The sequence below is a fragment of the Coloeus monedula genome, assembly GCF_965178545.1.
Source record: "Coloeus monedula genome assembly, chromosome: 2".
In the NCBI taxonomy this organism is placed as follows: Eukaryota; Metazoa; Chordata; class Aves; order Passeriformes; family Corvidae; genus Coloeus; species Coloeus monedula.
The window spans coordinates 89,835,741-89,850,132 of NC_138782.1; the positions used below are offsets into that span (position 1 = coordinate 89,835,741).

Consider the following 14,392-nt stretch of genomic DNA (forward strand, 5'->3'; position numbering starts at 1 on the left):
GTCCTCCTGGCTTTAGGACTTAGTCATCTTCCATTGTACAGGAATGCTTTAGTGAACTCAAGGGCCATAAATTCACTACCTTTGCAAAAATGACTACCAGTTATGACTGTGAAGTAATGGAATTTATTTTTTTCTAATTAAGATATGTCTTGTGGGAATGTGTTCAAGCTCTCAAATACCACCCTACAAAGCTATTCTAGGTGCTAGAGCCTCTTCATGAATCCTGACTGCCTCTAGTTCACAACCAGAACCAGCAATAATCTGCAACTGTGAAAGAAAACATTGTTCATAGGAAAAATGCATACACCTGGCAAAGGGCAGATTGCCCCACCCTCCCCCCCCCCCCAGAACGAAAACCCCAAAATGCCAGGAAAAGAAAAAAACACAGTGGCCAGCTGTGGCAGTGCAGGTGGTTCCAGCCACTCTGTCTCCTGAGGAGAACTCAGACAACCACCTGTGGTGGCCAGCAACCCAAGTTTAGCATGTAACTGCAGTCACGGTGAGAACCCATGATTCCCTTGCTCTGCTTTTTGCATGTTTTCTCCCAGCTGGTTAATATTTGGCTCGTTTTATGGATGAAGTTATGAATATTCATTTTCCGTCTTTAATATGTATCAGTTCTAGAAAGTTCTTTGTTCCTCGACGTCCCATTGGATCCTTCCCTAAGTCCCTCCTATGTGTTGTTCCCATTGGTTTCCTTCCTGTCAACCCCACCTGCTTATCTCTATCCCATTGGCTGTGATCCCTTTCCCCACCTATTCTGTACCCAGTATAAGATCCCTGGATCCTCCCACCAATTGGTCTCTTTGTCCCTGTCTTTTCACGGGAATAGGCCTGCGTGGAACACTTATGGAGAGTCCCTCTCTCTTTCTTCTTTCCCTTGGCCTGCGTGCCTGCTTAACAGTGACAGGAAGGTCCAGCCCCTTTTGGGTGAGGAGCTCTGCCCCTTTTTCATTGTGTGATGGGCACTGAGTGCCGCCTTCCAGAGGGGTTTCAGCGTTGACCTCCGGGCTTCTTTGTGTCGGCATTCGAGGGGTAATGCTCCCTTCTGCCAGCTCCCAGTGGCTGCAAAACCCCTCCAGCCAGCAACCTGGTGGGGAGAAAAAAATGGTGCTAGCTCCTGTCTCAAGGAAAAAAAAAAAAAAACAAAAGGTTCACACAGCAGCTCGGGCAAAACAGATGGGAACCTGGTGAATCTCTGGTGTTGGTCCCCTCTTCACAGAAGATGAAGCTGGTGGATTTGGTGTCTTTTCTCTCACTGGCTCGGGTTTTTTCGAGGTCTGGGGGCTGAGATGGAGCAGCCCCAGGCCAATTCTTCTTCCATCAGTTGTTCTCTCTGATCTCAGACCAAAACCAAACCATCCTGTTCACTTCAAAAAAAACCAAACCAAACCAAACCAAAAAAAAAAAAACAAAAAAAAAAAAAAACAAAAAAAAAACAAACAAAAAAAAAACAAACAAAAAAACCACACCAAAAAACAAAACCAAAAAAAAAAAAACCACCAAACCTGCCAAAGGATTGCTATGGCAGCCTCTTCAAGGCAAGGGAAAGGGAAAAAAAACCTTCTTGCCTAAGCTAACAAAAACCAAGCTAGCTAAGCGAAAAAAAAGGACACAGTCCACATGGCACCATGGATGCCTGGGGAGTGAGGCTTTGAAAAAGCCTGTGGAAGAGCCCCAAGGCTCCCCCCAGACCCACCTTAAAGCTACAGCAACCATTTCTGGGCGTGCAGCAGACGATAAGGGAATAGACTAATCATCATAAAATCACCCCAAGACACCCATCTTGTAGGTGTTGTTGATTAACCTCCAGTCATCTGGGACCTCCCCAGTTAACAAGGACTGATGGTAAATGATGGGGAATGGCTTGGTGAGCTCTCCCACCAGTTCATTTGACTCCCAGTTCTTAGCAGTGCTCTGAGATCCAGATCTTTTAAAACTCTACCTAAAAATTCTGTGATGAGATTTGGCCGACAGCTTTGAGACTTGGCTGACAGCCTTGCTCTTCAGGTAAAACTGAGCTGTCTATAATAAGGTGCAGTTATTTGCACAAGAAATTCAGCTTTCTTGCAGGAAGATCTTTAGTTTGTGGGATTAACTGCCATACATACTGAATGTCATCAAAACCTTCCCCTGATTTTTGATGCACGTGCAAGGCATGCTTTTGAGGCTCCACTGTCCATAATATAAACACAATCACTGTGACGGAACATTGACAAAAGCTGTAGCAGGGGAGAGGAAGCAGAGCTGGTCTATACTGGGCCAGTAGTAGATACTGGTCAATGGAAGTAGCTGGTCAGCAGGTAGTCAAGAAAAATGTGCTCCAGACATCAGAATTTCTTAAGTCAGTTCCTTCAAACTATGCCAACAGCATGGGAGGAGATAACTGTGGAATCAGGAAAGAAATCTGCTTTTCCCCCAAATGAGGTCAAAGAAGAGGGAACTCTCAAAAATGTGCATAAAAAGACATAAGCATGAGTGTTACAAGACTGTTTCCCCAGCTGCAGCTCTAGCATCTAGTCTTACTGCTTGCCCTCTGATAACCTTTCTTGTGCCTGCTTGATGGGGATGTTTTATTCTTTATTAAAATGATGTCCACTGACAAAAATGAGAGTGAACTTTCCTGTTCCCCTTAATATCACATATCAAAAAAGTTCCAGTAGATCTCAAAAACCTACGGGGTTGAGGGTGAGGAGGGTGTCTTGGCTTGGGCCACCAGCTTTGATCTTGGACTGAGTGGGAGTTGCTGGATCCTGAGGAGGGAAGCAGCTGGCATGATGGTGACTAAGGGCCATTGGAAAGGCTAAATGGGCTTTATTAATCTCCATGAAGAGTACAGGAGGAAGAGAACTGTCTCGGCCAAGGCAGGTGATGGTGGGAGGCAGCAGGGGCATGGGCAGCAGAGGTAGACTGGGCTGTATGGCAGGCTCACAGCTCAGCCATGCAGCTGTGACTACATCTAGGTGAGCTGCTACTGCAAATACACTTGCCTGAAACAAGGCCTCACAAACCAGGGCATTCCCAGTAATTTCTTGTCCTTGGTGCCAGTGTGTACAGCTAACATGCTTCAAATGAACCTGAAGGAGGGTTATGTATGAGACTGACATGAGTGCATCTAAGCATGACACTGTGGCAACTTGAGTTAAAATGATCTTTCAGTTTATAGAGAGTAGACAGGGAAACAAGAATATATAGATGAAATCACCTCTATACTGATGATCCTGACATCCAGTTAAAATGTTGGTACCTGCTCTTGAAACAGATGCTAAAACATTCAAGATACAGCAGACAAAAAAGGTACAACTTTGAGTGAGGGAATGTGAAAGGCAATTTATGGCGAGAGGCTGAAGAAGCTTAACCTGCTTGGTTTACCAAGAAGAGGACTGAGATGACTTGATGATAATACATGTCTTTAGGAGTGGTCACCAGACACCACAGAATTATCTTTAAGGAGAAGGCAGAAATCCCCGAGTGTGAACTGAAGCCTACCATCCCTGGCTAGAAACGAGGAACACGTTTTTATGCATGAGGGTGAGAGTAGGCACTGGAACAATGTACTGAGCCGTCAACTCATCAGGTCTTCTCTCCTGGCAGTGTTTCTGTCCAAAAGGCATGTGCTAGCCAAATACAAAATACACTGTCACTGCCCCTCCAAATCGGTACTTGAACATCATGTTTTATCCCCAAACTCGCAGGAGTTTTAGGAGCAGCTGAAACTGGCTGGTTATCACAGCACTGCCCTCTCCATTCCTGTCTTCTCTAGTACCTGTATACTCCTCGGGGTCTACCTCACCGCAAACTTTCCCATGTCTAGTGGACAGCGGGAGCTTGCACACTGCAGGTGTCTCGACCACTTCTGTCACTGAACAAAGCATCTCCACCCCAGACCACTGCTCTGGGGCAGCCGCCATCCCCACTCTTCTCGATGAACACCCGCACCTACTTGCTTTCCTTATAACCCTTCAGGGGACACCGCGGCCGCCTCCGGGAAGCGAAATCCCCGCGGGGCGCACCTCCTCGGAGGGGAGACTCCCACTCTCCCTTCGAGCGATGCTTCCCCGGCGCCCGGGCGGCGGCGGGCGGGCCCTGAGTCGCCCCGCCCGACCCCGCGGTGCCGACGGCCCGGTGCCGCCCGGTGCCCGCCGCCAGGGCTGGGCGCGCGTGTTTCTGGTGGAGATCCCGGAGCCTCCAGCTCCGCCCCGCGCGTGTCCGTGGGCTGGGGCCGGGCGGGGGAGCAGCCCCGGCCGCCGCCGCCCCGCCCCGCCATGCCGCAGCCGTAGGCAGCCCGCGGCCGCTCCCAGCCCTCGGCCTCCGCGGCCTCCGGGCCGATGGGCAGCCTGCTGAGCGGGGTCAGCTTCAAGGAGCCCACCACGGTGGAGGACTGCGACTCCACCTGGGAGACCGACTCGGAGCCCGAGGCGGTGGAGCCGCGGCGGCAGAAGGGGGTGTGCGCCGCCGCGGGAGGCGGGGAAGAGCCGGCCGAGCCGCCCGCCGCCGACTGCCGGCCCCGGGAGCCGCCGCCGGCCCCGCCAGCGCCGGAGGACGCGGAGCGGGCAGAGGCGGACGCCGCCAGCCCCGAGCAGGTACCGGCAGCGCCGGGCGCGGCCCCGCCTCGTCCTGCCCTGCCCGCGGGCCCCGCGGCCGAGCGGGGACGGGCCGAGCCGAGCGCGGTCTGGGCAGCCCCGCTCCCGCTGCTCTGCGGCACTCGCGGGCCCGGGCTGCTGCCCAGCGCTCGGAGCGGCTGGGGACAACCAGCACTGCATGTCCACTAAGGACGGGCCCGTTTTTAGCTCTCCCCACCCTTCCCCTGTCATTATTGAGAGAAAATCGAGGCCTTGGTGTCGTTGACATTCCCGCTTCTGCTATTTCCAGGGAAGGCTGTGTTTTAACTTAAATGGAGCATTGAACGTGGCCTCTTAATTAAACAGGATGAAAATCTGAATATTGGATCCTATGTGGCAATGGAATTGTGACTCCTCGCTGGGTGTGAGGAATTTTCAGAGCGAGTTTCTCTTCTTTAGGAAGCTTTGTAAATACTGATCTTAAAGAAATAAAGTGTTCTTTTGACAGTAATTTTATTTGACTTAGAATACCATGTAGGGTGGAGCAGCTGGGTCCTTTTTTAGCTTGCTATATATATCGTGTTTTGGTTTAGAGACCATACAAAATTAAGTAAACCTAAGAGTCTTTCCCTTTTCTGCTTGATACATGGTGATACTAGTGCCGAATAACTAAGTGTCAAGGGGTGTTTCTTGTTCAAGCAAGTGTGTTTTGCCTGCAGGTATGGTGAAAGCTGGTCTTGTGAAAGGGGAAATGAACATAGTTGCTTGTTGGTTATTAATGTACAGTTAATAAGCCATGGGATGGGCAATAAGAATGGCATATACCCAGTGCAATCACAGGAAACTTTCCCTTTTAGGCATGACCTTAACCTATTACATGTGTATTGCAAGCAGTAGAATAAAATTTTTTTAGTAACTATTCATTTTCTTCCACAGGGTGCAGTAAGTCTATGTACACGACTCTTTTTTTTTTTTCAAATAGTATGATTTTCTCCTCAAAATTAGTCGTGTCTCTGCATTTTCAAGTTCAGTCACTTATTTCATCTTGTGCTAGCACTTGCCAAAATTACTTCGAAGTCTTGCATTTGGAAATGACAATCAGCCTGTTGATTTAAGTCAAATTCGGCCTTATTGGAAGGATAATTCATAGTCTTGCTTTTGTATTTTATATTAATTTTTTTAACTTAACTTTAAAGTGTGTTGTGTTAAGTATTGGGCGGGGAATTTTTCAGTGTTTGGCCAAAGAGTAGACAAATACATGCACTTACGTTTGTTTACATTGCTGAAATCCATAATGAAAAGTAATTTTTTTAATATTATACAAATTTGCTATTTAGGGGGTTTGTGTATGATGATTATCTGCTTTCTAACTGTTTCAGAGTGGTGATGGAACTGAGCTGACAGCCAAGCCAAAGAGAAGCTTCTACGCAGCAAGAGATTTATACAAGTACCGACACCAGTACCCAGTAAGAATATTTTATGGTTTAAAATTGCCTTTTCAGTAAAAAACATTCTTAAACCTTTGTGTTGTCCAATAAGTACAAGAAATGAGAATCAAAAAGCTGATATAGAGGCCCAACATATGCAAGTGGGAGAGAAGCAATGTCTTTTCATCCTGGGTAAACATGCAAACACATGAGATGTGTAAGCCTGGGAACTGTGGTAGGAGCCCAGGAAAAGGCTTGTGCCTTGGATATCAAAGATGGTACATTATAGAGTTTGCCTGACTTATTATTTGTCTCTCAAGTTCCCTGAGACTGAAGGGAGGGTGCTGCTATGCTGCTGCTGCCTCAGTAGGAGAAGGTACCAGCTAGAAAGAACTTCCAGATCCTTAAACTGAGACTTTAAGTGCATGAGTAGAACTCCGTGGTTCCTAAAAGGCTGAAATTTTTTTGTCTTTAAATTATTCAAAGAGCCCAGTGTCACTTTCTGGATAGCCTTGGTAGGTTTTCGTAGGCTGATAATGTCCTATTTCCTTTCTTTTAGCAGAACTTTAAAGACCTCCGGTATCAAAATGACTTGTGCAATCTCCGGTTTTACAAAAATAAAATCCCATTTAAACCTGATGGTGAGTAATCTGCGACAGTAACAGTGATAACAAAAGAATGCTCACTAATGATAGCAGCAAACTGAAGGTGTATCGTAATATATTGTACAACATGAACCTCCCATGTTGGAGTAGCACATTGATAACACGAGAGCAGGTTGTTCTTAAAAACAGAGTTAGCTTTCACTCTAGGGAGGTGGTGCTTTTCTTAAACATTATCAGCATGAAGTAGTACAGGGCGTTGTTAGTACCACTGGTTTGTGGCAGTGGCAGTACCTTTTATTAAACAAAGATAAAGTTCTTCCACTGTATTGCACAAACTTGCTGCTTGAATAGGAGTGGCTGCGATCTATGAGTGTTATCCCTAGAACTGTGTAAGAGGAAAAAAATGTGCTTTAATCTTGTGTGAGATTATTGCAATAACAATAACAAAGGCATTTTTCGGTGTCCCTAGTAGTTCTGGTAGTGGAGCAGGAACCTCATATGCAGCATTCTGCACAAACACAGGAGAAGCTGAAAGATGACAAGCCCTACTCTAGAGAGTTTGCAGTCGATGTATGAGAGAGAAGAGGGTAGCAGACAGATCAGGAAGCAGGAGGAGACAATAAAGCAATCTTGGTTAGGATGATAGACAGGAGTCTCAGCACATGAGAGCTTAACCGTTAGCAAAAAAGACAAATTGCAGGCCAAAAATAAGCTTTTCAGAGTTTTGAAAGAATGATGACAAGGTTATTTTGAAGGTGTTTGCAGAAGGATCCTCTCAGAATGAGAGCAGCTCAGTAGGAAATAGCAAAGTGCACGTTGGAGTGCAGAAGGAGTGAGACGTGTAAGCTGCCTCTGAGGCAGGATCCTGTTGGAAACAGGATCAGTCTCGTAGCAACAAATGGGTTCTGATAAGGTAGTAAGGGACAGGTCACAAAGGCTTTAGAAATAAAGTTGTATAGTTTTTGTTTGATGTTATAGAACAGGGTTTCGGGATGGAAGAATGCAAAGCAAAAAAAAAAGGGTCAGTATAAAGAAGATACAGTCTAGAAAGATGGTCTTACCAGCATTCAGAGTAGCTGCATTCAGCAACACTCAGGGTAGATGTAAGCATGACAAGAAAGCACTTTTCAAGGTCAGGAAGAAGGATGTTGAGATGCAAAATGTGAGAGTTTGGATAGGAAGCTGAATGGAAAGGAACGTTATACAGAAGGTTGTAAAGATACACATACAGGAAAGTTGAAGATGAGAGCTGTTTATAGACAAGATAGTGGTAATACCCTTAGCAAGTGAGAAGATAACTCAGGTTGTGAAAGAAAGATAAGACTTTTGCTCTAACCAACTTGAGCTTTATCTAGATACCCATAGGCAGATTCTTTTAGTCAGTTTTAGCTTGACTGCAAGAAGAGATAGGTCTGTGAATGGCCAGTAAAGAGGTAGCAGATCTGGGAGACATTACACAGAGAACAGATACAAAAAGGAGGCGAAGGGCACTGAGATCTGTGTGAACCTGGGAACCATATGGATCCAAAACTAAAAGAAAAGGTTGTGGGAAGAACTCCTTTAAGGACCAAAATGAAGGAGCAGTTCAAGAGGATTAGCTACAAGAAGAGAGAGTTGTGAAAGCTAGAGGAGGACTTCCCTCCAAAAATTTGTAAAGAATAGCATTTCTCATAGTATTCCAGGAGAAAGCCACAGTTAGTAATGTCAAAGGTAGCTGATAAGCCACAGAGGCTGACGTGTTGTTGGCTGTGAGCTCTGGTTGTGCAGAAGTTTGTATTGAGAATGGAAAAGAGTAACCCCTCTTTGACCCAAGTCTGTGTATGTGTGAGAGTGTTTGGAGGGACTCTTAGCTACCATGTTAAGGACTGAAATACTGGAGAATGTTGTTAAAAAAACCCCAAAACATTTCTAGTGCAATACTAGATCTGAAGTTTAGTTCCATGACGTACAGATTTAGCTTGTGGTTCTGGATCAGAGCTGGCCTGTTTGTCTCTCTGCCCTGGGACTGAGCAACAAGTTTTCCAATACTTGAAATACAGGTTGGATACAATGCAGTGATGGTGAAGGTCCTCTTCCCATGGTCCTGTTCAGCCTTGCCTACACTGGAAACCCCATGTTCTTAGTAGCCTTTTAGACTGGCTGCTTTCTTCACTTCTTAAATAAAAGTATTAAGTGTGTGCTTCTTTGCCATTGAGACCCAAATGGAAATTTTCACTGGGGGAAAGAGGCATCTTAAATGTATGGTAGGAGACTATCTACCTGAGGCTTTGGGTTTTTTAGGCTGCTCCTATGCTATTTGACTTTGGGAGAGGCTGTCCAGCAGTACTAAAACTGTTGTTGGTTTCAGAATAGAAAGAGACAAACACAGTGCTCATTCATGGAAAGATATTGTACAGGTTTGGGAACAAGGATCATCCTTTTATGTACTTTGTGTATCTGTGTAGTACCTGGAAAAGTGCCCTGGCCCATGACTGAATTTCATGAGCACAGTCTCAGTGTGATGCTTGGCCACCATTAGTTGAGAAAGATTTCCCAATCATAATGTTATTTGCAGCTGGAGAGATTCCTGGTATGGGAGATTTCATAAAGAATTGAGGCTTTGTTCTATGAGGATTAGATGGATGGATAAGATACATAGACAGATAGATGAAGAGTTTTGTCATGTAAAAGCAATGACAGATGATTCACAGTGCAGTATTTTATGGAAGCAGTTTGTTAATTACCAGTCAGTGTTACAAAGGGATCTATGACATGAGGACTCTTGGATATATTTTACAGAAGTTGCTGCCACATACCTTCACCTGTTAGTAACCCAGTATAAGTCAGTTGGTTTTGTTTATATTGACATTTTATAAATTCCTTATTTTTAATTATGTTTTAGTAAATAAATTAGTTTTAAATTTAAATTAATTAATTTATGGCTGCCATAGACCTTATTTCACATAGTATTTGAAAGAGAATTAAAGTATGTGTTGTATCATTGTGTTAACATGGCATGTACTTTATGTAGCTGAGTGCTGGTTTTGATGGCTACCTAACAGCTTTTCAAATTATTTTTACGCAGGGGTTTATATTGAAGAAGTCCTAAATAAATGGAAAGGAGACTATGAAAAACTGGAACATAACCACACTTACATACAGTGGTTGGTCACTTATTACCTATTTCTGTTTCAAAGCATTAATTTGATTAAGTATTCTTATACTGAGCCATAATGCACTTCTTCTTTTACCAGGCTTTTTCCACTGAGGGAACAAGGTCTGAACTTCTATGCTAAAGAATTAACTACATATGAAATTGAGGTAATACAAATTGAGCTTAATACAAACCATCACAGTAATTTCGATACATAACTGCTTTTTGTTATGTAGAGTTGTCTTACTCAATGCAGAAGTACTCCGTTTAGTACCACTTAGAATCTTGGACATATTCTTTGTCTATTAGGAATTCAAGAAAACAAAAGAAGCAATTAGAAGATTCCTTTTGGCTTACAAAATGATGTTGGAGTTTTTTGGAATAAAGCTAATTGATAAAACTGGAAATGTAGCACGAGCTGCTAACTGGCAAGAAAGATTTCAGCATTTGAATGAGTAAGTAATGACATTCACTTGACTTGCTAGAATTGCTATAGAATCTCTATATCCTTTTGTTTTCTAGAGAAAGCAAAGATATTTTTTCCAAAGACTGCCAGAAAAAAAAAGTGAAAAATAAATAGTTGATGCCTGGTTTGTGTCTCTATCTGTACATTCCTCCTTCCCCTTTTTTGATTGTTCTTCTCACCCATTACCAGTTGGACTGATGTCGTTGAATTCCTTGAAAATACACTTTAGATGGTGCTGAAGAAGATCCCAGCTCCAAACTAATTTGTCATGTGACTGTATGTGTTTTCACCCAATCCCAAAGTGCTGCTTCTCACTTGGAAAAAAATAAGTGGCTTATCTTTGTATTTACACTTCTTTTTAAGAAAGATCCAATTCTCCGCACCTGTATGAAAGTTAAGTAAGAAGATTTCCCTCCCTCCTCAAAACACGAAATACTATGTATTTAAATATTTTAAATTGAAATGCTGATCTGGAAACTTTTAGACATGCATTAAGTCAAACTTTGGCCCAATGTTGAGCAAATTATATCAGTTGCTTTTCATTGGTATTGTGTGGATCCTGAGTTTGCACTGAATTTTGTCTCATAGAGATTAATTGTACCAAAACCTCCTTTCAAATCTTGAGCTCACTTTCTTGTATCTCTGACCTTAGAGCTGCAGATTGTTTTCTTGCAGCATTTTGTTCTTCTGTCATGATGAAAGCTTGTAGGTACAATTGCCGATGGATTCCAGGTGGATAGTGGGAATAATTTGTGAATAATTTTACTTAAACATGAGCCAGTGGGTGTGGCCTCAGACTCAGGCCACAGGTGAAACAGGCTTTCAGGAAGTCGAAATGTTAGTGCGTGTTTTTACTCCTCTTCTTTCCACTGAGTAGCTACAGTTTTAAGTCAGGATTTGGGACTCTCTCTGCCTAATTTTATCAATCTAAAATTCAAACTTAAAAGTTTTACTGCATATTAAGGTGTACTTTACGAGGGAAAGAGCTTTTCACAAGCACTTCCAGAAGACAGTCCATTCATTTTATCTTAGGTATTTCCTGCAACAGTGGGACTTACTCTGCAGAGATGCCTGTTTTTCCCGCAGCACTGACTGTGTCTGTAGTGCAGATACTAGTGTAGACTGGAGACCCAGCTTTTAAATAACTTGAGTGAAGTGCAATAAACCCTGTTCAGTAGCTACACTATAAATACACTATAAACCCTGTAGTTTACAAAGTGACTGGGTTTTCTCCCCTGAAAGAGAACAGCATAGAATCTTTAAGGTTGGAAAATATCTCTGAGATCATTGAGTCCAATCTTTGACCAAGCACCACCATATCAACTAAACCATAGTACTGAGTGCCACATCTAATCATCTTTTGAACACTTCCAGGGGTGGTGATTCTACCATTTCCCTGGGCAGCCTGTTCCAATGCCTAACCACTCTTTCAGGGAAGAAATTTTTCCTAATATCCAACCTGAACCTCCACTTGGTGCAACCTGAGGCTATTTCCCCTTGTCCTGTCACTTGTTGCCTTGAACAAGAAACCGACCCCCCTTGCCACAGTCTCCTTTCAGGCAGTTGTAGAGAGAGTAAGGTCTCCCCTGAGCCTTTGTTTCTCCAGGATAAATAACCCCATTATCTTTAGCTGCTCCTCATAGGACTTGGGGGTTCCATACCCTTCACCAGCTTTGTTGCCCTTCTCATACAGCAGAAGGAACAAAAATCAGTGCATGTTTGATTTTATGTTCTCTCAGCCCTCTCCCCCAGTGCTTTTTACAAACACTAATTTTCACTCACAACATCCTAGCAAAGGAGGTGCTAGTAAGCTTCAGCAGCTTTGAGAAATTAAAATACAGGAAGTCTGAAGTACATACCTGAAGTGATAAAAAGGACTGAGGAATTGCAGTTCCAGTTCTATGTTTGTAAAGTGGGGTTTTTTTCTGATTCAATAGAATTTTTTTACCCATTTCTTTTGAAGGTCTCAACATAACTACTTGAGAATCACTCGAATTCTGAAAAGTCTTGGTGAACTTGGATATGAGAGTTTCAAATCTCCTCTGGTAAAATTTATTTTGCATGAAGCTCTTGTGGAAGATACCATTCCCAACATTAAGCAAAGTGCTCTAGAATATTTTGTGTATACTATTAGAGACCGAAGAGAAAGGAGGAAACTGCTGAGATTTGCCCAGCAGCATTATACACCCTCAGAGCATTTTATCTGGGGACCCCCAAGAAAACAGAAGTCAGAGGGAAGCAAAGCAAATAAAAAGCCAGCATCTCCAGTTTCTATTCCCAATAGTCATATTTCTAAGCATAAGAAACCAAAAGAGCCCAAGAGTACATCGGCAAGTGGAAGCTCAGCTGGTAAAACAACTGAAGAAAGAAAGGTAGAATTCACAAAAAATGGGGAAGAAAATGATCAGGATGAACAAGAAGTGAACTGTGATGCTGTTAGGCAGAACGACAGTGAAAAGAAAAGTGACACTGATACCAGCCAGCTTTCAAAATCAGAAGAAAATGATACTTCAGACAGAAAGGAGGACGCTTCTCATTCCAAAAAAGATGATGAAAATCTGAACAATGACTGTGGAAATCACCCAGGAATTACAGAGAAAGATTTATGTAACGCTGAGAATTCTTCAAATGACACATCAGCAGATCTACAAGATAACCTTGATAAGGATACACTTTCAGGGGGGACCACCACAAAAACTAAGGATGAGCTCAAACCATGAGTCTGAGATTTAAAAAAATCTTTGTTTCACATTGAATGAAGCAAATTATTCGTTGCTCCTTCATTTTGGTTGAAATTTCCATCTAGTGTAAGTTCACAAGACTATGCTTGTTGCAAATGCATCAGATTAGGCTTCTATTGTAGGTTAATGAATTTTGGTTTTTTCAACATCAGTTTATCAGCACTCAGCCAGGTGTGTCTCTTTAAAACAATTGTGCATACTGAAAGCTAAGTAATTCATTATCTTTTCCAGACAGATTGCACAGAAAAGCTTATCTACTTTTTAAAATTCATGCAGTAGTAAAAAATTAAAGTGTAACAACTAAAAAGGCTTGGAACATCAGAATTTTTGAGTTTCTTTTAAGTTTGCTTTACGTTTTGTTTTCCATTTATGAAATTACTAGAAATTATTTCAAGAACACAGTTTTTACCCTAGTGGGGTTTTTTTTTGGAATCTATGGTCATGATTAATAGCAGTATTTGCACAGCATCTTTTACCTTAGATTAGCATCTTTGTTGGAGGCACTTAACAGTGGATAGCATATATCATGTCCTGTCCAGCTGGAAATCACTGTACGCTGAATAAAAGTTTTAACTTAAAAAGAAACTGTATCCACAGCTTTTGGATACAAGGGAAGTTGCACTTTAGACTTCTTGTAGTGCCTGTTAAATTCTCCCTTCTCTTGACTCATTTGTTACAACTAATCTGGGGGGAGGCATCTCTTTGATGACTCAAATTTGGTCCCAGTTTGAAAGCTCTCTGTTGATCAGCTGTAATAAGACAACATCCCCAGCTGCGTTCAGTACCTGGAAAGTCTCTGGACAGCTGAAAACAGTGTCTTCACCACAAAGCACTGCCTAATCAGCAAAGCCATCAGAGAAAAGGTCACCAGGCGTGTCAAGTTGGGTCTTACTTGAGCTTCGATGTTTCTTGTTCAGTTTTGGTAGGGTCTGCACAATGCAGAGTCACCCGTTGCTGGTCTCAAAGACAAAGGCAGTCCTGATGCTTCTTTCCAGCTGTCTGTTTCCTCTTTTTGCTCTGTATCATAAGTCTCTCACAGTTTTTTATGTTATTTTGATAATCAGCAGAAACTTAAGGCAGGCCAGTCTGTTGTGTATACTATTAGAGACTGAAGAGAAAGGAGGAAACTGCTGAGATTTGCCCAGCAACATTATACACCCTCAGAGCATTTTATCTGGGGACCCAACAAGTAGCAATTTCACTATTGAGATCTTTCCCAGCTTCTGCTGAAGAACTGTCTGCTTTCCCTGAGTAGCTGCTTCTGATTTTCTGCCCTTCAAGTCAAACAAGGTAGTACCCAGCATGTTAGTTGTGCAGAATATGAATTAAAAAATAAGGCAGGTACAACTCACAATTCCTACAGTCCTAAAATACTCTAAAACTTCTCTATGTATTTTCTGTTTAAAAGTGTATGTATTATCCCCTGCTTTTAATGTATTTCTGATTAAATGTTATGAG

At 42.9% G+C, this 14,392-nt stretch overlaps 1 protein-coding gene across 1 annotated transcript in view; it reads left to right on the plus strand.

The window, feature by feature from the left end:
* The window catches only part of OGFRL1 (opioid growth factor receptor like 1), an 83,000-nt gene extending 68,948 nt beyond the window's left edge, over nt 1–14,052 (plus strand). Inside the window, exons 3-8 of the mRNA XM_082301573.1 lie at nt 5,942–6,028; nt 6,549–6,630; nt 9,659–9,737; nt 9,828–9,894; nt 10,037–10,182; nt 12,157–14,052. Of these exons, the coding sequence (XP_082157699.1) occupies nt 5,942–6,028; nt 6,549–6,630; nt 9,659–9,737; nt 9,828–9,894; nt 10,037–10,182; nt 12,157–12,913 (1,218 nt within the window). The 3' untranslated portion in view covers nt 12,914–14,052. The remainder of the gene's footprint in view (nt 1–5,941; nt 6,029–6,548; nt 6,631–9,658; nt 9,738–9,827; nt 9,895–10,036; nt 10,183–12,156) is intronic.
* Nucleotides 14,053–14,392: the final 340 nt, after the last annotated feature.